We start from the raw sequence: 24,638 nt of genomic DNA, 5'->3' as shown, positions 1-24,638 counted from the left end.
GGAGAGCCATTACGCCACGGCCTTTGGAATTTGGAGCATATTGGCTTGTGTGTGTGTGTGTGTGTGTGTGTGTGTGTGCGTGTGTGTGTGAGTGTGTTTGTGTGAGTGTGTTTGTGTGCGTTTAAAAATCAGAGAATCTGGCAGACAACACTCCTAATGACGAGCGAAATGAAAGTGTGTCAGCATGCGTCTGCGTGTGCGACCTCATGGTTTTTTCTGTTTCTCCGCCCAATTCGCTGTTACACAACCGCCCGTCAACAAATTATCCTGTTTTCAGCTCCTAAAGGGGATTTATAATCCCTCGTAATTTGTTAGAAATTTAATTTCAAGGCTTGATAATCACTGTAAAAGCTGTTTAATCTGCCCACTAAGCAGTGGGTGTCCAGATTGAGCTGTGTGTTAGTGAGTTTTGTCTTGATTTCGCTGGTCTGATGTTGAACTTTTCCCACCACCCCCCTGCAGGCCTGTGGGTGCAGATGCAGCTGGTCTACACTGGCGCCCTGCAGATGACCCTGCAGACAAAGTTCAACCTGTCCAAGCTGGGTAAGGAGGGCGGTCAGGATGCAGACTGTACGGCTGAAACCGGTAGCCCACGGTCAGTAACACACACACACACACACACACACACACACACACACACACACACACACACACACACACACACACACACACACACACACACACACACACACACACAATGCAAACATGAACAAAATAACCGTTTGGGAATGTCTGTTTTCAACTAATCCAGTGAATGAAATACCTGCAAATAAAGATTCCCTGAGAGATATTACAGGGGTTTTTCCAGTGATTTAGTATTGCAAAAATAATCTTTAAAAAAAAACCCACCGAAGCCTCCAATCCCCATCATGCAACTCAATAACGCCTATTGTTGGACCTTCTCCGCCTGATGTCATCATCTGGGGTATTTTCTCAGACTTTTGAGAGCTCCCTCCAAAAAACTAAGGAACACATCATACAGCTGTTTTTACAGGCTGAGTAGTACTCTTCATGATGAGTGAGCTGCCCTTTATGTGTAAAATCTGTGGAGTGCCCCTTTAAAAAGAAATCATTTGAAGGTGTATTTCATCATATTGCCCAGGCCAAGTAGCAGGAGTGATAGCCCACATAACACAAAAACCTGTATTTTCATTCTCATCATAGCATGAATATAACCACCTACACAGCCCTCTTTCTATCCCTTTATCCCTCTGGTCTCTCGGCTCCACATTACACTGATAAGCGTAGACCTGCCTGTCATAGACCTGCAGCGGTGGGGATTACAGTCCAGGCAAAGCTTTACATTAGCTGTCTGTCGTGCATCTGAAGCTTTACACAGGGAGAGAAAACTTGTGTTTGTTCATCTTTTCACTTTTACAGAAATTGCAATATTTGTTCTTAAACAGAAGTCAATCTGATGGTTAAATGTCACTTTTTTTTAATGCAAACATTATTTTTTTTTTTATGCTTCCATGCATATTATACATTTTGTCATCCACTCGCCTGTTCCTAACTTGTCTGCCCGCGCATCCTGCCAGCTGCAAGCCCATCTTCAGCGTGTTGGCGGACAGTGATGAGGAGTCCTCCAGCGCTGGTTCATCTGATGAGGAAGAGCTGCTTCTTTCTGAGCCTCAGGGTCCAGTGGGGGAGAAGGGATCCACGCCAGCTACTGATGGGTAAAGTAGTTTAGTAAAAAACTAAATTGTGGCCATGTGTTTCCTTAGTACAAAAAAGGCTGTTTATTACAATGCTAAGTACTTATTTGACTCTTTTCAAAAGATGTTCAGAGTAGGTTTTGTTAATTAAAGATTACAAATGTACCACCAACTGCTTTTGTATGATATGCAATTAAAAATACTTTTACACAAACAGCTACTGAAAAAGGCAGAACGTGTAACCTTTAGTAAGCAACACCTTCAAGTGTTACTTCTACCCTTCTGTGTTGTGAATGCTCATTTTTCCAAAGCAGAAAAGACCTGCGCTGACATCACACTTCAGATGGCTGCCGCTTTCCTTTTAATTTCCATTTCAGACTCTCAGCTCCCCTCAAATTTAGACTTAGCATCTAAATACTAAATCTCCTCTCCTCTCCTCTTCTCTTCTCTTCTCTCCTCTCCTACAGCACAGGGGGCGGAAAGACGGGACGGAAGATTTTGAGATTTGTGGACAAAATCGCTAAATCCAAGTATTTCCAGAGGGCGACAGAGAATGAGTTCATTAAGAAGAAGTTTGAGGAGATGTCCAACACGCCTCTGCTGCTCACTGTGGAGGTTCAAGAGCTGTCAGGGGCTCTGGTGGTCAACATCCCACCGCCCCCTACAGACAGGATATGGTAAATACCGAGGCATTAGAGCAGTTTCTGTCCAGACAATGTAATGGTGACACTGTAAACTACCTCAAACCCAGTGTGGCATTTCTGTTATGCAATTTCTTGCTGCCATAAGCTCGAAGCAAAGCTTGATCTAGCTCTCTGGATATAGACACTGATATCACCTTCCACATTTCAGACTAAATTGTGAACATTCATTTCACTCGGTACCAATTAATGCACGTCATAAACGCACCGCAACTTCAGAAACAGAGATTTTCTAAATCAAATCAAATCACAATGTTCAGCAACATGTTGTGTTTGTCACCGTTTGCGTGTGGCTCATTTTTCACACCTCATCTCCTGCCAGTTTAATTATTCTACCAATCCATTTTGAGTTGAAGCCCATTTCAAGCACTGAGGCAACAAACAAGACTAAAACGTGACTGAAAACAGCAATTCAATAAAGATGTGATAGATTTGATTCTGTTATGATGTCCTCTGTAGGTACAGCTTCTGCGTGCCCCCCAAGCTGGATCTGCACGTCCGTCCCAAACTAGGGGAGCGGGAGGTGACTTTTTGTCATGTAACCGAGTGGATTGAAAAGAAACTACAGGATGAGTTCCAGGTAAAAACAAAAAAAAAAGGGATAACAACATCTACTATCTACAATGCTGTCATTCTCTTAGCTCTCCTTACAATCATGTTACTTCTTCTCCAGAAAGTGTTTGTACTGCCGAACATGGACGACATCTACATACCCCTGATGCATTCCGGGGTGGACAACCCTCAAGCCTCCCAGCCCCTGTCCTCTCAGTCCCAACGGTCCCAAAACTCCTCCACGGAGTCCATAGAGAGGACCCCACCTGAGGTCCCTGGGGCAGAGCCGCAGTGTTGATGATCAATGGAGCGCTGACCCTGCAAAATGGATTCAGTACGTCATATATTCACAGTGAGAAAAGGGGCACAAGCAGACGAAAGAGAACATAGTTACATTAGCCCCTATAGACTTCAGTAGCAGACTCACTAACCCTTGTGTTTATGTCTGAACCAGGAGTTCCTGAAGCTCTGACGTTTAGCGCTGCAGGCCGTGTTGCAGTCGAGTCCCCAACTGTCGAGTCCGAGTCAAGTCGCAAGTCCCCAGCGTTCAAGTCCGAGTCCAACTCACCAAAGAAGATTCTGAGTCGAGTCTGAGTCGAGTCTCGAAACCAGAGAACAGTGACTGGAGTACAAGTCCAGGACTCGAGTACTCCATCACTGCCTATTACACGTAAAAGTAGTCAGAAACTTCATCCAACTTCCTAGTCCTATTTCATGAATGCTCAAGTCCGATTTCATAAATCCTCAAGTCCGAGTCCAAGTCATGGTGCGTGAGTCTAAGTTAAGACACTAGTTCTGAGAATAGTGACTCGAGTCGCAGTCCAGGACTCTAGTACTCCATCACTGGCTGCAGGTGTTCGGGTGACTGATGCAGAGAGATGGAGGTTTCTTTACTGTACAACCAACTACAACGAATACCTTTTTGCAAATGTTTACATGTGAATGATCCCTATGAGAGCAAATATATATATATATTCATATTCATTCGCTGCTTTGATGTTTACAGCTCAATGTCACTTTGGATATAAGATGATAGACATTAAATAGAAAAACACTTGCCAGTTTTATTCTCCTTGCGCACAGAGTTATTGTGAACTTTCATGAGACAGTGTTCTCTATAAATCTTTTATTTCCCTATGAACTCTTTTATAAAAAAAACAGCAAAAATGAATCTTTGAAAGAGACCTTGTTTCAGTTCCTTCACGTACTTGAATTAATACATGTGCAGAACGTTCATAGATCGCTCTGTCTAAAAATCAATTAAACATAACATTGCTATATTCAAAGGCCCCATTGGTGTAGGCCTTATTCATTTGTTGCTTATGATTTGCCATCCTACACTGTCCTCATACAAACATACTGTTCACAATGTTCATTTTACAATGAATGCCAAAGGCCAAAAACCTGTGTGACAACTTCTGGACTGATGCCGGCTCCTTTGTTTGTTAATATCTAGAGTATGCATCTGCAAAACACCTAACAATTTAACCCTATTAAATAACCAAGGCATTACAATAATCAAAAGAGAGGGGGGATACAGCATGTAATCAGACTCTTGAAAATACAGCAGAAAGTAATTAATTTTATTATACATTTTCCAAATGCGATATTAAGGCTGCATTAAGTTTATTTTTTTTGCAGGGTTATTAAGTAAAGAAAAGCAAAAGGAGGTACGATGTTAGCACTCATTGGAAGGGAAAAGCTTTCATCTTCCATGCAAAAAAATTTTAAGTTAATTTTGCGCAATATAATCTACTGTATGATCGTTGTGGATTTATTGTACAAATGCTCCGAAAAGACACTGACGTTCCAGTTGGATTTAGAAGCTTCTGGAAGGCCTACAATTGCAAGAGACACCTCGTTGAAATGCCGCAGATCTCAGCGCCCGGATTGTCTTAATTTAGGATTTTCCCATATAAACTGGAGAAAAAGACATGTAAATATACTAAATATGATGAACATGAAGTTGTTTTTCTGTGTTGTTTAGGATGAGTAAAAGAAGATCATGGCTCTGGATCACCTGATCTAAATAATATTAATATTGTTAGTATGAATTGACGAAGTTTGGGGTAGAGATCAAATGACAGTCCTCCATCATCCCATAGGCCCAGCCTCATTTAACAGGAGAGAATATATAAAGAGGTCTGGCTGGCTGGGATTGGTTCTAGCATCGGATATTGCAAATACATTATAGTACTGTTAATAATGGTAACCAATGCTCATCGATTAAAGAACAAAAAAAGTAAATCAATGACACAGATGTCAAGATGGAAAGCAAAGATTCAGATTAACACTTCGACAAAACGACAGCAGAACATGAAGGGAAAACAGCCTGTACAAAATGCATGGGAAGGAAGTGCGATAGCGTGTGGGAGTGTGTGTGTGTGTGTGTGTGTGTGTGTGTGTGTGTGTGTGTGTGTGTGTGTGTGTGTGTGTGTGTCGCACGTCGCTCTGTGGGACACTGTCGAGTTATTTGCGGTATGCATCATTAGACAGGCCCTAGGTTTGTGTCTGACGCTCTTATGAGATGCTAATTCGTTGCTGCAGTGCCTGTTATTATTCCACAGTGGAAATATAAAGTCATTTATTGTAACGAGTTAATAACCGTATTTGCTGGTATAGTATGGCCCTCTGAACATGATACAAAACGAACTGCACCATAACCATGCTATTATTTATTTGTATGTCTGATTACATCCAAGATTGTATTTGATGAACACTGAGACATGAACATATAGTTAAAGCAGCATAATGCTGTTTGGATAAAGAAGAAGTTTATGAAACAGGCAAATCTGTGCAGGCCTTCTCCTTCAGGCTGTATGGTGTGTGTTGTCAAAATACATTACAGTAAACTGTTGAACATGTGTACTGATCATACATCATGTAGATTCTCCAGGGAAACATTAGAGGGCAGCACCTGTTCATCATTAACCAGGGACTTCTACGGCTCTGCTGTACCTGCCAACAGCATACAGTATGACTACCATCTCACTCTCATCCTTAAAGCATTTCCAAGGTAAGTCATGGGGGAGCAAAAGTGCCAATTTCAAACTTAAAAAGACGGTAACTTTGGAAGATATGAAGTAGATGTTGTCTAACTAAGACTTCTGAAGTGTCAAATTATCTTTACAATACGACACGCGGTACGACTCTATTATCAGTTTACACTGAAATTCATCTTGCGTTCCCGAGCAGCTCCACTCAAATGAAAAAAGGTACACACAGAGTTAGACAACAATTACACATATAGTACAAAAGATGAAAGCGCATCACCAGCCATGACAAAGTGACAAAAACATGTTTCATGATATCCAGATCTTAGTAATTGGCAGAAGACTGATTTTGGTTTAGCATCAGGATAGACTGATGTATTAAACAGTTATTGGGCCTGTTGTGTCAAAACGAAGGGACTCCAAATCGCTTGTTAGAAGGCACAAGTTGGTATTTATAGTTTTAAAACATGCATGGAGTCAGAAGAGATGCTGTTAGCAAGCCTGAGCATGCTTTTCTTGTGGGTTGTTGTAGAATGTGTTGTTTGAAAGGAGTGTGCAACAAGTTGACCAATGATCCAAGCACAAACTTTGAGTTCATTATATAATGAATTGTGCAGATAGGCTGCTGAGCCAGGCTGCGCTGCAGTACAACGTGACACTCTGAATCACTGAATAAAATAAATAAATGCATTTTTCACAGAACAAGGACTGTAGATTTTGGCATTGTGTAATAACAGATGTACAAACCAACTGAGAAAAACTGTGATGCATGCCTTGTTAAGGAAAACAACATGTAGTTCAAGTGAAGAAACCAAATCACAAACATAATTATGTTTGTAATTAAGCTGCAGAAAGATCATTATTTTTGCAAGGATATTAGAACTAATAATCATGCTAATCTTTGAAAAGGCTGCCATTAAGATCTATGAGTGTATGCTAAGTACCTCTTAGAGAGCAGATCACATAAAAATTGCCGTAGAGTTAGTTGAATCTGCTTGGTTTCTCAAATGCAAAAATGATTCTTAAGACAACAGAGATGAAGATAAGTTCTGCAATAAATCTTCCCGATCTAAGGGACTATGAAAATTATGAGTGGGGGTTTAGAACATTCAGAGGGTTATGTCCTTTTCTTTTTGCTGATCGGAGTGGCGGTAGTAATTATGACGGAAGCAAAGCAAAGTACAAAGAAAATAGTGATGACACTGGTAAGGGCCTTGCTTTAAAAAAGATCTAAACATAAGGTTTAACACCCGTCCCTACTCTAATCATTTTTGTACAGCCCCCTAAATAACCCATTTGTAGGATTTAAAAAAAATTAGGGAATGAGCAGACTGTACTGCTGTACACACTTGATGCTTGACTAAACTGGGGAAATTCCATCAGAGAGAGCTCCGAGGTCATTAGTCAGCCCACTCATTTCACTCCCTCTTCCTACCCTGAAAAAACTTGCTAATGAGACGTGCTGCATAACCAGTGAACTTAAAAGAACATTGCATATATTCACGGTGTAATCATCAGGAGATGAAGCACATTACTGTAAGTACTTTTTTTTTTACATACCTTCTTGACTCTGTAGCTTTGACGCTGTCGTTTTTTGCTGGATCCTGTGCTTTTATTTCACTAAACATTCAGACTAATCAGTGCTGACAGGCGTGTATGGGGTGTGTCGTGCGTTTCATAATGTTGTTCCATCATTGTGAATTACCATCAGAAATATTTTTGGAGCTTATCCTTGTGGCAAATAAAGAGGCAGTGAGTGAGACTTGATGTAACTGAGATAATAGTAACGTTTGACTGCAGGGGTTGATTGTGTTGCTGAGAGAGAGAGAGAGAGAGAGAGAGAGAGAGAGAGATAGAGAGAGAGGGAGAGCGTATTTCCATATCTGCTTCCCATCAAATATAGTATATAGTATATACTTTATGTGAGTTTTGTTTTATGAGTGAAGTTTTTGCTCTTGTTTAGTTTTTTTCCCACCTTTTGTCCTGATTTCTTCCCATGCTATAGCACTGTGACTCAGGGCCAGAGTGGGACTCGTTTCCCAGCCCTGGAGTTTCATGCCTTAGACTACTTCACGACTGACTATTAAAATAATGTAATTAAAAACTTTGTATAGTAAGTCTGCAATAGCGCACTGTTCTCTACAGCCTTGTAATTCATATAACATTCTATTACCTTAGTCGTGGGCTTTGTGCTGGTTAGCAGGCAACGTTGTAGCCTATTATGTTTTGTACAAAAGCTAGCATCTTGCACTGCCCCTGACTAGCTTAGCTTACCACTATCGTCTTCATTTGGCATTTCACTCTTGCTGGTTTTAATGAAAAAGTTGCTCAGTTTAGCACATCTGGCCACGTTACTTTCTAGAGCTTTCCTTATTTTAATTGTCGCCATTTCCCCGCAGTTTTTTGCGCTTTGTATTATCCAGTTTTATAGCTTCTTTTTGCTCGCGTTCACATCCTCCAACAAGCACAGCTGACTGAAGTGTACAGGTTGTAAATACGTCATCATTAACCAGGGACTTCTCTCTGAAGTCTCTGCTGTACCTGCCAACAGCATACAGTATGACTACCATCTCACTCTCATCCTTAAAGCATAACCAGGCTGCACTCTGCGAGTGGGCTGCATGAATGTAGAGAACGGTGGGCCACCATGAAGTTGACATTCGGCAGGGAGGTAGCCTGGTTGACACCAGACCCTTCTCAGTTGTAACTGAGAGTGGGTCTGGGCAAGCTTCATTTGCAGCGCGTTTCCAAAGGGGCGTCACCAACGGATATCGCTCAAATGCCTCTGGGCGTAATTGGATAGTCCTTCAACCAATCAGACTAACGATCTGGGTGACGTAGAAGCGACAGCGGCATCAACAAGCGGTGGCCGTCATGTTGAAAAAAGCTGCTTGCCATCGCTGCGCTATTGTCATTGTGTAAAACCCTCCTCAACGGTTGTGATTGGTGCCTCGATTTGGAAAAATTGGAAATGGGCTTGAATGGGCTCTTGGCCAGACTGACTTGCAGAGCAAATCTCAAATTTGCCGGAAGTTCGTCAGGGTTTTCCCAGGCAAGCAGGGAGGAGATTTTCGGCACGAACACCGGTAATGCTAACGGAGGTGTAACGTTACGAATGGCCGCTGTTCTGACTCAGGTGCCTGGGTCTGTTCCCCGACGGTTCAGTAAACTGCCGTTAGGGACCGTTTGGTATTTATGGTATGGACCACCGGAGGAAAATAGGGGAGGTTCATGTCTTTTTATTCTTTGTTGAGGGGAGGGTCACCCAATGATTTTTAGTCCAGGGGGAGGGTCACCCAACTTTTTTATTCATGAAAACAGCAACATTTCAAAGTGGCTTGTTTGGTGCATATTTTTCCATGTAGCTCTCAGTCTCGGCCCCCCAGCCAACACCGGGCTCTTATGCAGGATTATCAAGGCGGGCCCCCCTACTACAGCATGTGATGACAGCGCAATGTCCACGAGTAGGCTACCATGAATAGGACAGGATAGGATCATAGAGACACAGCATATAAGAGATGAGTTGACTGACAAAATCAGCCTATGCGCACCACAACAACAAAAAAACACTGGTGAATGCGCACCATAACACATGAAAAATTGCCCCGGCTGTCAATCAATATCTTCCAGTCACGCGGGCCCCTAAGCAACCGCGTACCCTGCTTACCAATAGTTATGCGTCTTCGGCCCTCCATCGCTAGCAGATGGGTCTGACCTTGTTTCACTCCAGACCGTCGGGTGAGGAAACGTAAACTTCCAGCCTGAGCCTTTTTTGAAAAGATAAGGAGAACATATGAGTTTGTGACTGAAGGAGGCTCCACTGTGTGCTTGCTGACGCATGGCACAGGTGCGTACCCGCCAAGCAAAACACGTTTGTCTTTTTGAGACTCTGCAGTCCTCCTGAGTGAAGCCGTGATGGCTTCACTTGAAAAACTTGCAATGCTTGCTGATGAGACCAACCGTGTGAGCTGAGACCTCTCCCCTGGTCTGAGCAGCGACAGCCCAGCAGGCAGCCCGTTATCCTGCCGTCGCGTGGACACCCCGTCTCTGCATGCCGCACAACTTCAAGGAATAATACACAAACCGGGTGTCCTAAATCTCCCGCATCCAGGGCTCGCTTCAATTCCCGGCATGTATCATGCCCCTATGTACCCATTATCCACGTTGGGTGGACATACACCGGTTTCACACAACTAACACAGACCTACCCAGAGCACCTAAAGGCATCTGCCTTGGCGGGATCCACGCCGGTATCAACATGATGCCACGACTTCCAGATTACAGCAGTATGCCTATATGATGAAATAAAATGATTTTATAGGCTGAAAATATCCAGACTTTAAAACACAAGAGAATTAGTACATACATATTGTTTATCCTGACCAGATTTAATTTTCCAAACACAGGAAACCGATTTCCGTTTTCAGTTTTTACAGTTTTGTAAACTCATTGAACACACTGACTGTCAGAGTTGTTAAAGAGGATCTATGCAGTTTTTTTTAGCTTAATTTACCTTAACTGAACAGCTTCGGAGTCATTGGAATGGTTATATAAGTATCGCGTGATATCAGGTCTCGCGATGCAACGAATTGCTTCACGGCACTGCACACATACGCCCATTCAGGAACCGGCTAACAAGGTAGCGATGGAGTTTTTCACGCTATCGTCATGGCTCAGCCCCCCCAACAAAAAATAAATAAATAAAAAGATAAAATAAAAAGAATTGAGGTTTGCATCGAATCGTGGGTTTGGTGTTACAGCCCTACTATAAATAGATTATTGGAACGTGCGAGACATGCTTCCTTCAGGGAATCACATTCTTGTTTGAACAGGAAAAAAGGCTCCTTTTTGTATCAATAGTCTAATTATAGCTGTAATGACAATACTGTGACAAAGCTGCGGTCTGGGAATGTAATTGTGATGGGAAATAAGGTGTTGTTCGATTGGAAAAAAATCCATTTTCACGTGAAGGTTTAAAATTCAGATGGGTGTTGTGATGCAAAAGACAATTTAAAAGTTTGAGCTTTTGTTCAGTAAATGCCTGAAATTAATGTAAATGGATCCAACACTTTATGACCAAATACCAGCAAAGCTAAGAACAGTCCCATCAGCCTAACTAATTAGCAAATGTTAGCATGCTGAACTCAGAATGATTAAACATTATATCTGCTTAACATCAGCATGTTAGCATTGTCAAAGCTTAAAGCACCACTGTGCAGCCTCAGGTATCTGCAAGCATGGCTGTAGACTCTCATTCTAGAGTCTTGTTTTGTATAAAGTGGAGAAATATATAAATATATATATGATATATACTGTACACATGAACATTTAAGAGTTTCTTCAACCTTCCAGCCTTTCAGGATTTAGTCTTTTAGTCATGCAGGTTTGCAAAACCATTCCTCAAATGCAGAACTCACCAAAATAGTTGGGTGGAAACACGATGACGTCAGAGGAATTGGGTTTCAAAGTCAAACAAAGAATCTCAGCTGACTGGTGAGCCGTATCCAATCCTTTTACTGTAAACCTGTGCAATGATTGAAAGATTGAGCCACAATGAGCCATGTAAGCATTACCTAATGCCCCTTTAAAACCCAGTCACGGTCAAAAAGCAAACACAGTAAATGGTGTTAGATAACATTTGACAAAGGGATGATATTGAAACGTGTGATTCAGCTTTAGTTTGTTTAGTTTGTTTCAATCAATCAATCACATAAATACACAACATCACTTACATAACATAAATGGTAAAAAAAAAAAAAAAACACCAACCAAAAACAAAGTGTCACCTTAGTTCGTTTATAATCAATACTGATCGAAAAGGTGTAGGTTGAAGCATTTGCTTATTACACCTACCCTTTTTACATTCTATTTTATTCTTCTTTTGTTCTTAGGTACCTCAGGATATTATCAATTTATATAAAATGTATTATCATTCATTTCTGTATGTTTTATACATATTATCACACATATGTGCAGAAGTAAAAAAAATAAACAAAACAAAATGCATTCCCATTCATATACACATTCCCATTCATGCCTCGCTTTTATATTTGTTAATCATCCTACTTTTTAGTATTTTTTTTTTATCTTTGTAGCGTGTAACAAATTTTTATTTCCTCATCTAAAAGATTCCACGTTTACTCCCTTTGCTGATATACATCTTTGTTTTATATTTGTTCTAATCTTTATCTTATCTTAAATGCACATTCCCCTCAGTTCATATTCTCTCTCTCTCCAATCTGAAACTGCTTCTGGATAGACTCTGGAACCATCCTATTTTTTCATTATTTGCATTGTTTTGGCTTCCACCAAGTCTCTAAATTGAAATGTGTGAGTAAATAATCTGTTGGTTCATGCTTCAGGTCAGACACAGTGTTTTGGGTTTCCCCCACTTTCTTCAGTGATCTGTAGTGAGCTAATCCACCGGCCCCCAAATAAAAGGGATTGTTTTAGTGCTTATCTGCTAAAGGCAAGAACGTCCAGGTCAAAAACGTCTCTGAGGAACAGATGTAGTGTATGTAGTGCCTGTTGTTCCTGTATCGCACACAGTATTACTGTAAATCAGTTTTACATTTATACATGCATAAAGATTTAGTCAGACTAGCGTATGCATACATCATTATATCATGTTCTGTTGGTTCAATAAAATGTGGCAGCATTTAAATATTTTTTTTTGCATAAACAGTGTAAAGATATTTCCAACATACATCTCATTATTCATATTTCAGATCCTTCACACTAGGACACAACAGACAAGAAATGCCATAAACATAAACAAACATACAACAATAAAACAAACTAAATAAAGACACAAAACTACAAAATCTACAAATCAAACAACATAATAAATGCACTCAGATAACACTTTTGTCGTAATCCCTGACATTAATGTAAAAATGTATAAAATCTAATTCTTTATGAGACTGCCATATCTTCAAAAAGTCAGAGGTTCTGTCTTTACTCTTATAATAAATTCTGTCCAAAAAAAAGTAGCTTGAGAGTTCATTCCACCAGTGGACTATTGCTGGGGGGGGGTTTGGAAGCATTCCATTTTAAAGCTATGCATTTCCTAGCTGCCATCAAAGCAACATCTATGTACATACTTTCATATTTATTTCACTTGTCAGACATATTAATTCCCAAAAGACATAAACGTGGTGAAAGGGGAACAGATACATTTAAACACTGAGATATCAGCTTGGTAACAAATTTCCAAAATAACGAAATGACCAAAGCATATGAAAAAAAAAAAACTTTATATTTCTTACAACGCCAGAAGAAGAATGATAGCTCACTGTTCATTGTATTTAATTCCTCTGGACTATAATAAACCCTGTGCATTATCTTAAATAGTGCTAATTTATGCCTTAAATTATAAGAGCATTTATGTACTTCCCTGCAAATAAAAGACCAATCTTTTTACTGTATTTCCATATGAAGATCTTGTTCCCACTTTTGTCTTAAATAGTCTGTATTTACCCTTGAGCTTGTAATAAGAACACTATAAATCTTTGAGATAAGTTTATCTTTATTTTTCTCCGTATTGTTGATTATAAAATCTATTTTTGATGGTAGGTGCTCTAAGTTGACTACATGCCTTATTTGCAAATATCTACACAAATGGAAAGAAGGAACTCCATATTTCTGCTGAATAAATGACAGAAAAACCCCCTTTCAAACAAATGTTTCTCTTATACCTTTATCATACCAAAGTTTAAAAGTATCATCCCCACAACAAGAAATACCTGGATTTCTCCAAATTGGGTAATGTGGCAGCATTTTTTTAAATATGACACTAGATATGACTTTTATTACAGTAATATTAATTTGTCACGCAGTAAAAGGAAATACATCTGGGGTTTTTCTTTTTAACAAGAATCTCAGGAAGAAAGAAAGGGTTTGTTGTGTTTACAGAGAAAGACAAGGAAGCCTGAGGTGAATAAAAGTCAGATACGAGCTGCTGATGGGAAAAGATAAAATCCCCAAAGAAGTTGTATGGATTAATGACTGTGTGTGTGTGTGTGTGTGTGTGTGTGTGTGTGTGTGTGTGTGTGTGTGTGTGTATGTGTGTGTGTGTGTGTGTGTGTGTGTGTGTGTGTGTGTGTGTGCGTCTGGCGTGCGTGTGTGTGTGTGTGTGTGGCTCAGACCAGAAACCATGAGGAAGTGCTACAAGATACTGATATACAGTGTATTAGACTCTCTACACACAGATCACACTGCCATCACTATTATGTAAAATTCACTTTAATAACATTGACAATGTCTGAGAGAAGGTCCAGCACATGACGTCCATAACTAGAAATGGTCCGATACCATTTTTTGCTTCCCGATACCGATTCTGATACCTGAACTTGCGTATCTGCCGATACTGAGTACCAATCCGATACCAGTGTGTCATATATTTTATTATGTTTTAACAGCTGTATACTACTATCCCTGTATGGATGTGATATAATTTCTGTTTTTGTTGTCGGTCTGGCTCAGGTTAAACTCTTTGTTAAACATGAACAAACACAAACAATGAATGCCACAGATAATTCTTTTATTATCCAGTTAAACAGTAACATAAACTTACTACAAACTATAAATAAACTACTTTAACGCAGATTTTTTTTAGGGCTTTATTATGTGGTATCGGATCGGTGCATAAACTCCAGTACTTCCCGATACCGATACCAGCGGTTTAGGCAGTATCGGAGGTGATACCAATACTGCTATTGGTATCGGTATCGGAACATCTCTAATTCCTTCATTCTGTACAGAATAGGTATTCAAGAGCTGACCTGTAAGATGTCTGCAGGTGCAGTCAATCATGTAGTCCATGATCTTATTAATAGATTATTGTTCAAACGTGGACATAACATTAACACAAACTTGGTGGGGAGCTATCACAACAAATCTGAAACGCCTCCCTCCTCTTCTCTGACTAAAGGCTGTTCTATGGTTCGCCGTAGCCTACGTAAGTGGCCTGATGTTTATACTTGTGCGCTGGTGTGTGCGTCAAGCTGGCATGTGTGTGTGTGTGTGTGTGTGTGTGAGGGGAGTGTGTGGTAGAGTGAGGGAGAAGTGGGAGAGTGACAGCAATTAGCTTCTGAGCGAGTACCGACTCTAGAGTCATAGTGAGAGAAACAAAGTGTCTCCCCTGTGCTTTCTGGCCAAGTTGGGAAATCTTTAGCAGGAAAAGTGAACCCTCTCCATGATTTCATGTTGTTTATGGAGAAGGAGAACCAGGAAATGAGTAGGAGGAAATGCAACGCTACCAAGCCATGGCCGAGCGATGTGCATCGCCGCGACGTGTAGTTACATTTTTCGAGAGGTGCACGTCAGGCTACGGCATAGGGTCCGGCGTAGGTTTGTGTCTTCACGTACCTACGTACGTAGCAATGGCGTAGATTTTACGCAGAAGTATAAATCAGTCTTTAGTCTGCCAGTCAGTCACTCTCTCTGAACTCCACAGCAACCCCTCGAGCCATACAGAGCAAATAGATCCACTGATGATCTCCACAGCCCTCCACACTGCTCTCAGCCACCTGGAACATCCATCGTAAGAATGCTCTACGTCGACTACAGTTCGGCCTTTAATACCATCATACCGACATCCTAGTGGACAAGCTGGCTACCCTGGATTTCCCCCCTGCCACCCGTGCCTGGATTAAAGACTTTCTTACAAACTGCCCGCAGACCGTCAAACTCGGAGCCCACAGCTTCTCCACACTCACACTCAGATCCGGCTCCCCACAGGGTTGTGTGCTGGGCCCACTCCTGTATGCCATCTAAACCCATGACTGCACACCCACCCACCCCACCAACACAATAATCAAATTTGCAGACGACATGACCTTGGTGGGGCTCATAACTGGAGGAGACGAGGGACGAGGTGCAGCGACTGGCAGAGTGGTCTACTAGAAACCACCTGACTCTCAACAAAAAACAAACAAGGAGGTGGTCATAGATTTCAGGAGGGACAAGGATGACCCTGTCCCTCCCCGTATCAAATGCAAAAACCTGCGTGTCACCTTCACTGGGCCCTTTGTTAGTTTATATTTATTCATTTGGCATATCCCAAATATTCTTCATCCTAACCCTTAAATTAAACCCCCATAAGCACCAACTGAACACCTTTCCTATAAGCTAGGCAGCATCTGCTAGTCTTTGTTGTCAGGGTTTTCTTGTGATCAGTGTTTTTTGAGCTTTTTAATAAACCCCTACGTGGTAAGATTCTGCTGCTCCAGGTGAGGCTTGAACTCACAACCTCAGCATTACTCTGCCAGGTTACTGTCTTATAAGTACCATGCACAGACCAATTGCACCACTGGAGCCTATGATTCACGAAGTTCAGTTGCTGGAAAATGACTGAATGGGTGGAGCTATGCCGGGAGTTTGCTGAGGTCACCTAAAGCAACAAAGATAAAGATGGAATAATATTTCACTACCGAAATAAGGAGAGGCCATTTAGGCTGTATACCAGGAATGCATGCACATACTCCACTATTACCACACACACACACACACACACACACACACACACACACACACACACACACACACACACACACACACATACACACACATACACACACACACACACGAAAGTTGTTCGCCAACCGACTGACATTGCTGTCCCTACAGTCATGATGCTATAGCATAGGGAAAAAATCTGAACAAAAGTTGGAAAAAAACTAACAAAGAGAAAACTTAACTCATAAAACATATAAACACAAAATTCACATCAAGCTAAAATATTTGGTGGGGAGCAGAAATGAAAATATTCTCTGTATTATTTAAATGTTACGACCCTATACATCAGAGATTAACCATTGATGTAAAAAATAACTGAAGGAATTATACAATTATACGCTTATTAACAAAATGATCAGTACAATTTATTAACAAAACAAGCAGAAATGTGCAACGCTGCTCCACGGCAGCTGAGGTCAACAACAAACAAAGGCGAGCTTGCCACGGTCAGGCAAAGGCCGATCTACAATGAAACAGAGCAACAGCGTTAATAAATGACAAAACCAAAACCTAAACTACTAACAAAGGAAAACGGAGTAAAAGCTACTCACACATGCTCTGGACAGCACTAAGAACCGCACAGAGCCACAGTGCCGCTGCAAAATAGCCTCAGGAAGGAACTTGTTTTGGTGGAACATGTGTATGTTCAAAAGTTGTTTTAGTCATGCATCAGAAAATTCAGTTTGGACAGATAGTCTAGCTGTCTGGATTTACCCTGCAGAGATCTGAGGAGCAGTTAACCATAGTCCTCAGAAATCCACCAGAGTTTAGAATGCCAACACAAAGAAAGCGGAAGGTAATGGGTAATGGGTTTCCGGAAACACCGGAGCAATCGATGATGATAGACTATAAATACACTGACTGGTTGGGATCAGCAACGCAGTCAACCCCTGCAGATATACTCAACTATCATCTCAGTTACACCAAGTCTCACTCACTGCCTCTTTATTTGCCACAAGGATGCGTTGCCCAAAACCCTCCAAAAATGTTTCTGATGGTAATTCACAATGATGGAACAACATTATGAACGCACAAAACACCCCATACACGCCTGTCAGCACTGATTAGTCTGAATGTTTAGTGAAATAAAAACACAGCACGACACAAACATAAAACTACAGCCTCCCAGCTACAGAGTCAAGAAGGGATTCAAATTGGTTTCATTTCCTGATAATTACACCGCGAATGCAGCGTTGTTTTAAGGTCAAGTCAAAGTTATTCATGTAGTCATCAGTCTATGAGCTGAGCGGACTACAAATACCTCTAGTCTATAGTCTATAGTCTAGTATTAGTCAAACCCGCAGCTGTTACCAGGGAAACAGAGTTTTGGCTTGACAGTTTTTAAAAGTTTTTAGATTTTGATGGCAAAACGCATGAAACTTATTTTTATTTTTATTTTTTATTTTTAGGGACAGATCATGGTTTAGGTCCAAATATGCGCTCGGTTAATATAAGGGGACCATCGTCGTCATGGTTACAATGATGAACACGTTACTAAGGTAAGCGATCGTGTTCATGCTTAAAAATCCCTAAGTTGCCTGTTGGTTGGAAAGGAAAAATGAACAGCTGTTTCGTGTTTCCGGCCTCCAACCTATGCAGACTTTTGTCGCTCTATGATGATGTCACCTGATTTCATCCTTTGCTCCCGTCATAATTACTATGGCCATTCTGATCAGCAGAAAGAAAAGAACATAACCCTTTAAAATGTTCTGAACCCCTTCCCCCACTACTAATTGTCATACAGTCCCTTAGATGGTGAAGATTTAACGCAGAAATGATCTCCATCTCTTTTGTTTTAAGAATATTTTCTTTTGTACATGAAAAACCAAGTACATTGAACCAACTACTGCACTTGGTCCAGTCTTATTTGATCTGCTCTTTAAGTGTATTGGACTTGACCCTTTAAAGGTTTGTAATCGCCTGTCACAAACTTGATCTGTTAACAATCAGATGGCTGAGGACTACTACAACTCAGTACAATGATTCAACCAGACTGTATGAGCAGAAAGAGACAAAGAAACCGCTGTGACAAGAATAGAATAAACCAGCAGTCGTTGGTAAAAAAAAACTACTAGTGTTAACTACCCCACAGTAGCTAACGGTCTGGCGGTGTGTGGCTGAATGACCGGGATAGATAGACTGAACTTAGTCTATATCCACGACGTTCCACTTCCGGGATTGGAATTCTGCCGGAAATTCAAGCGGATGTTTCTCTTTTCGGATGTCCGTTTTCGGATGTCCGTTACCTTCTGCTTTCTTTGTGTTGTAATTTTAATCTCCAGTGGATTTCTGAGGACTATGGTTAACTGCTCCTCAGATCTCTGCAGGGTAAATCCAGACAGCTAGCTAGACTATCTGTCCAATCTGAGTTTTCTGTTGCACGACTAAAACAACATTTTAAGGTACACACATACCACCAAAACCAGTTCATTTCCGAGGCTATTTGGCAGCGGCACCGTGGCTCCACTCTGCGCTTAGCACCGCCGCTTAGCTTTTAAAGAAATGCCAATAAACCAGAGGACATTTTTCTGGTATGCTGTGTGGACTAGCCAGACCCTCCTCCGCAGCGCAGTGGAGGAATGTCTGGCAATGCGAGACTAGACTGAACTTGATACCAGGAATGCAGAGGAGCACCACATGTACCACACGTACAGACACACACAGAGACAGACATAAATCACAAGGGAGGGGGAAAACCTAGAGAAACAAAGAAGAACTCCAGGGTCATGGACGTGACTGTGACATAACAAGCGTGTTGCTTTAGCAAAGCCATTACGGGCGGCTGGATAGCTCAGTTGGTAGAGCGGGCGCCCACACGTAGAGGTTTACTCCTCGACACAGCAGGCAGGGGTTTGACTCTGACCTATGACCCTCTGCTGCATGTCATTCCCCCTCTCTCTCCCCTTTCATGTATTCTGCTGTCCTGTCAAAATAAAGGCTGAAAATGCCCAAAAACATAATCTTAAAAAAAAAGCAAAGCCATTACAGTTTCTTTTAATCGTTGGTACCATTATTGCAACTATGTGGTACAATTTAAAACTCTTGGCACAAAACTCCAAACTCATCGTCTTTCATTCAAAACTTGCCATTGTGCATTTATTTGGATTGTAAACATTTCTCACCACACAACCATTGATTCAAAGTATTTTACACACATGTTTTTTTGTGAAATGTCATGAGAACATGTGGTTTAATCACCAAAACGCTACATAATGATATCTTTTCAGTTTAGTCGTTTTAACTACCAGTGAATCCAGTAACAAAACAATGCAAGATACACATTTCAAATCGCCGTGAGAAGTGCTGGAAGTATTATGCTATGGTAGTGGAAAAGACAGATTACAGTTTTCACATTACGGATTAAATCTTTGCAATAGAAATAGAAGGTTAGTCTAGGGTTAGCTCTGTTGGTATCTGATTAGGGAATATCAGATGAACATATGAACTGACAATTCCCAGTTTAAAAACTATTTCATCTAACCACAGAGCAGACTGCAGTGGCCCCAAATCGAAAAGTTTTTTGGGGAAAAAACTGTGACAACAGTATTCTGCCCTGTAATGCAACACTGTGAGGCCATTTACTAAATGGAAGTTATACCCATTTCATTCTTCTACGTTTGGGGCCCAAACTATTTAGTGTCAGAAATTATACAGATTTATCTCTGTTAAAAGCATTGCCATTATTGAAGGAAAGGAGAAAAAACATCAATATAGGTGATTCCAAACTTTTCAACGGTAATAGTGGATCTTACATAATGACAGCCTTCAAATATGTGCATGATTATGAACTATAACTCCCTGCGGCAGTTTCTTCAGCTGAAGTACGTGTTGTTTTCCTTGACAACGGGACGTGCGTCAGACTTTTTGTATATACTATGTTATTAAAACACAATGCCAGCTCGGTAATTATCACTTGTTTCCATATATGCTTCTCTCTGTACTTTATCTCCTTCATTACAGTTATTGCAGCTGCTTACTTGCATGATAAATTCACACAGGCAGAATATTTGTGTGTGTGTGTGTGTGTGTGTGTGTGTGTGTGTGTGTGTGTGTGTGTGTGTGTGTGGGTGTGTGTGTGTGTGGGGGGGGTCATACAGTGTTATTCCTTATAATGTACTGATACAATAATAAAATATATTAAAAAATATATATATATATATAATAAAACTGCTGACTATACTGTAGGTCATATGGGAAAAATGTCAGATATTTTCAACTGATCTCATGCAATTATTAACAAACACAACACATGCATTGCAAAAAGTGGATTAAAGTGTGAGTTGTGTGAATAATTGCCTGTTGTCATACAACTGAATCCAACAATTAATTGCTTGCATAAGATGATTTTTGTCCTTTTTTTAAGGGAACCGTGCCAGTCACTTGCCAGGTTTTACATAAGATCCAGTTACACCTGTCTTACATGCATGTTTGGCATGCATGCTTCCTTTTTGTAGCCCTCAGGTGTTTTTTTACTCTGACTCCGTATGAGAAGCCTATATCTACAGCAGCAGACTCTGTGATCTGGCAGAGCAGCAGTAGCAGTTCAGCAGGAGACCGAAGGTCAATAAAGCAGCTATTCATCCTGAGAGCTGAGACACAAACAAGAGCACAATGGCCGGTGAACTACGCTTTGTAATCAGTGCCCGCATTATAGGAGCCGTCCACAGGGACACACCAAAACTCAGGGTGAGTTAAAACCTTAAGATGTTATGAGTTATGTTAATTTGTTAATCTCTTTGATGTATTTGTGTTTGTGTGAAAGCTTCTGGTCTCTCATCCTTCTATTTTGTTCTGTTCCTCCACAGATGTTCATGATTTCTGTGTTATGGTCTGATGAGACTGAAGTGATTACCTACAGGTCCTTCCAGGATTTTAAGGATTTTCATGTAAGTTAAAATAAAAATAAAAATCCCACTCAGTATACTCAGTGTGCTGTTTAATAAATACTAAAGGTTATTTTGTTGTTTTTTTCCAAACAGCGGCAGCTGAAAAAGAGGTTCCCTCTCATGAACCCTTTCAGGAGAAACGACAGAGTGATCCCCAAATTTAGAAGTAAGATTATCTTTGTTGAAAGAAATAAGCACGTGAGCATTTAGAAAAGCCCATAGAAACGACATTTAGCTACTTATAAGAAAAATGCTTAATAAATAAAGCTGTTATGCTCATCTTCTTCTCAGCTAATGTATTAATCCTGAAAGCTTTTTCCTCTCCTCTCTCCAGGGGGGTCCAGGAGAAGCAGCCTCCAGCAGAAAGGATCCAAGCGATCCGTCCAACGAATGAAGTTCCTGGAGAGCTACTGTAGCAAACTGCTGAAGTGCGAGCCAACTGTGACTCAGAGCTCAGAGGTGGCACAGTTCTTCATGCCCAAAGTCCATGACCTGCAGCCAGACTTCACCAAGAACAGGTTGGTTGTCATGTCAGTTCAAATTATGAGGAGTTCTTGATTATTAAATGTCTGACTTCTCTCTCACACAGCATCATGATCCTGCTGTGTGAGGATCTGCCCGATGGTGAAGGAGGCGGTGATGTGACTCGCCAGCAGGCAGGAAACATCACTCACCCGTTTGTCACCCAGACTTACCGCTGCGTGGCTGCGTACGAGACAAAGGACACCAAGAACCGTCCGTTTAAAGTCGCTGTGGATGAAAAGCTGGATGTGCTGATCAAAGACCCTGCAGGTCAGTGCTTTAGCTTTCATGCAGCTGCTTACTGAAAATCAGCAAAAAATAAAAAAAAAACACAAGCTTCCCCCACACCCATTTCTCTTATGCTGAAAGTATGTCTGATTTCCTCTCCAGGTTGGTGGCTGGTGGAGAACGAGGATAAGCTTTTGGCTTGGTTCCCTGCTCCCTACCTGGAGTTATGGGATGGAGAGGACGATAATAATGCTGGATTCCAGCTTGCAGGTGTGTGTCACTTGTCACAGTTGAATGTTAAGATAAAAAAACAAACTCAAATTCATTTATTAATCCCACGATGGTAAAATTCACAAGTTATTGTGCAAGAATGCATGTGTGTATAGAGAATGCACTTGTCACACAGAAATAACTCATCTCAAGCTCGATTACACAACTGTACTTTTGTAAGTCTGACATTGGCGTGAGCTGTAAAATCCATTGTGCCATACTTCATCATATAATGAAGCCTATTGTTACAGTACAAACAACCAACACCAGGGCATGGTCCTAACTGTTTTTATAAAGACAATCTGTGTATTTGTCCTTATTTTACCACAAGAAGAATTTAGCTGTACAGCAGTTCTTAAACTAGTTTTCTTCTTTGCGACCCTTAGGTGCCCTGTACTATGCCGTGAGGAGTTACTCGACTAAGAAGGATGACGAGGTGTCTGTGCCCATTGGCTCTGTGGTGGAGGTGCTGAGGAAGTCTGACAACGGCTGGTGGCTCATCAGGTACCCCAATCCTATCTGTCTGCACTGCAAACAACAGAGAATAGGATTAAAGAGCACATTAAAAGAGGCCGTGGTGAAGCATTCATGAATGTCTCTTCATTGTCTTTTTCATGCAAACACATCACAAACGTACTCATTGTCTATGTAGAGAGTTAGAAAGGTGCTTTTAAATGTCAAATATTTCTGCCACATGGCTAAATGTCATGAAGTCTAAACTTAATTTAGAGTGTTACCATAGTTTGCAATTGTTGAACAAAGTTGAAATAAATTCCATTTTCTTTCAGATTCAATGGCAAGGCAGGTTACATCCCCTCCATGAACCTGCAGCCTTACAACAACCCACGGGCAGGCCTCTACAGCCTGCAGAGAAAGCTGCACAGCTCCACTCTGAACCTGGCAACCAGCAGGGAGCCTCAGGCTTCTCGTGCACCCAGCGTCAGCGAGGAAATCAGCCCACGGCGGGGTTCTGCAGGTCAGTCCAGAGGAGAGCCCAGTGTGCTCTGGCGTCTCCACAAGGCCCGGTCCCTGGACGTCCTCTCTGAGACCCGCTCGCAAACACAGATGGAGAGGGACGTCTCGACCTCAGACCGCCATGCACGCAGCACGAGCAACACAAGCAACACAAGCACCGAGTCCAGCTTCTCCAGCTTCTCCTCCAGCAGCGACTCATCCTCAAGTTTAAAAAAGGAAGCGCAGCATGAGAGCTGCACAGGCAGTCCTGCAGCCTTACCCCACCCCAGTGTCAGCGACAGTGGGAGCAGCTTCCCTGATCTCAGCCTCTCGGACCGCCGCAGCTCCAACACTAGCTCTGAGAGCTCTGGATCTGTCAGCCCCAAAGGCAGTGAGACGGCCTCAAACGCTCCCAGGGTGCCACCCAGACCCAAAACTGAGGAGATCCTGACCCGCTGCACCACCATGACCCGCAAGGCAGCCCTAGCCACCAAGACCCGGCTTCAGATTCAGCCAGAGTCCATCCACAGCCGCTAGGGAATCACAAGCCTCTAATTTATAATGTATTCATGTAACATACTTAATCTGTTTGACCCCACGGGGTCTGTCAGTCAAATGAGTTTTGTGCAGCATTGTTCATATCTCTATATCAAATTCTTGTCATACCAAAGATGGGAGAGAAAGCAACCTTGGCAAGATAAATGTATGCTGAATACTGTAAGATGACGTTTAAATATGTCCCATTTGATCAAATAGAACATGGTATATTGGGTTTGAATATTTCACTCAGTGCAAGAATAATAATAATATTAATAATAATAATGTAGCTTCAGTGAAGCGTTAGTAGAAGCAGGTACAAGAAAATGTATGTGAAATTGCCATACAGTAGTAAACAGATATTTTATATTATATATTTTATTTTGTATTTGATGTATCTCTCTTTACTGTTTGATAATAGAAAACTCACTAAAATATTATGCACCTTTTATTTGTTTTATCTTTCCCAGCAGTGATGTTTACTTTTTACTATGTTATATTTGACAGTTTCTCCTAATATAAATAAATGTATAGCCTCTAGCAGGCCACCCTTTTGTAAACAGCAGCATAGAACCCGTCAAAGGATAGACTGAATGTGAATGAGTGAAGGCTGAAAGATGAAATATGATGGCCGTGGTTAACAAGCTGTCAGCTGACAGAAAGGAATTCCAGTTTACAGTCAGAACATGTTCTCATTTCATTATTGCCTTCTATTGTCTGTTGCTTATTTAAATTGTCTATTGTTCTCCCCTTCATGTTCAGTATATGTACAATATGTATTATAATGTGGATAACATTATTAGTAAAATCTAACTTTCACCA

General features: G+C 41.2%; 2 protein-coding genes and 1 long non-coding RNA gene across 4 annotated transcripts in view; 2 read left to right on the top strand and 1 right to left on the bottom strand.

The window, feature by feature from the left end:
- Positions 1 to 3,206, top strand: part of tex2l (testis expressed 2, like) — a 12,899-nt gene extending 9,693 nt beyond the window's left edge. Inside the window, exons 7-11 of the mRNA XM_078279408.1 lie at positions 463 to 595; positions 1,539 to 1,676; positions 2,123 to 2,332; positions 2,816 to 2,936; positions 3,030 to 3,206. Coding sequence (XP_078135534.1) covers positions 463 to 595; positions 1,539 to 1,676; positions 2,123 to 2,332; positions 2,816 to 2,936; positions 3,030 to 3,206 — 779 coding nt within the window. The remainder of the gene's footprint in view (positions 1 to 462; positions 596 to 1,538; positions 1,677 to 2,122; positions 2,333 to 2,815; positions 2,937 to 3,029) is intronic.
- LOC144536331 (uncharacterized) lies at positions 1,446 to 7,698 on the bottom strand. The gene is made up of 3 exons (XR_013503738.1): positions 7,462 to 7,698; positions 3,070 to 3,226; positions 1,446 to 1,669 (listed from the first exon to the last, which is right to left on the bottom strand). It is a non-coding gene; the product is annotated as an uncharacterized LOC144536331 (long non-coding RNA).
- On the top strand, positions 7,344 to 24,638 carry noxo1b (NADPH oxidase organizer 1b). 2 transcript variants are annotated; one of them, XM_078279410.1, is made up of 9 exons: positions 7,344 to 7,437; positions 20,912 to 21,105; positions 21,225 to 21,305; positions 21,399 to 21,471; positions 21,640 to 21,823; positions 21,895 to 22,097; positions 22,218 to 22,325; positions 22,712 to 22,829; positions 23,114 to 24,638. In XM_078279410.1, exons 2-9 carry the CDS (start codon positions 21,031 to 21,033, stop codon positions 23,814 to 23,816), a joined length of 1,545 nt encoding a protein of 514 aa, XP_078135536.1. In that variant the 5' UTR covers positions 7,344 to 7,437; positions 20,912 to 21,030; the 3' UTR covers positions 23,817 to 24,638. The 2 variants fall into 2 exon arrangements, with proteins under 2 accessions (XP_078135536.1, XP_078135535.1); XM_078279409.1 differs by lacking the exon at positions 7,344 to 7,437 and adding an exon at positions 16,416 to 17,918.

The sequence above is a fragment of the Sander vitreus genome, chromosome 21 (assembly GCF_031162955.1).
Source record: "Sander vitreus isolate 19-12246 chromosome 21, sanVit1, whole genome shotgun sequence".
NCBI classification, from domain to species: domain Eukaryota; kingdom Metazoa; phylum Chordata; class Actinopteri; order Perciformes; family Percidae; genus Sander; species Sander vitreus.
The sequence above is the reverse complement of the archived record's forward strand: the minus strand, read 5'-3'. Positions and strand labels throughout refer to the sequence as shown.

Excerpts from the sequence above, each read along its gene's own strand:
- noxo1b (XM_078279410.1), top strand. The coding sequence starts at position 21,031 with ATGGCCGGTGAACTACGCTTTGTAATCAGTGCCCGCATTATAGGAGCC. Across the intron at positions 21,106-21,224 it reads GGGACACACCAAAACTCAGG|ATGTTCATGATTTCTGTGTT; the intron begins GTGAGTTAAAAC and ends GTTCCTCCACAG. Across the intron at positions 21,306-21,398 it reads AGGATTTTAAGGATTTTCAT|CGGCAGCTGAAAAAGAGGTT; the intron begins GTAAGTTAAAAT and ends TTTTCCAAACAG.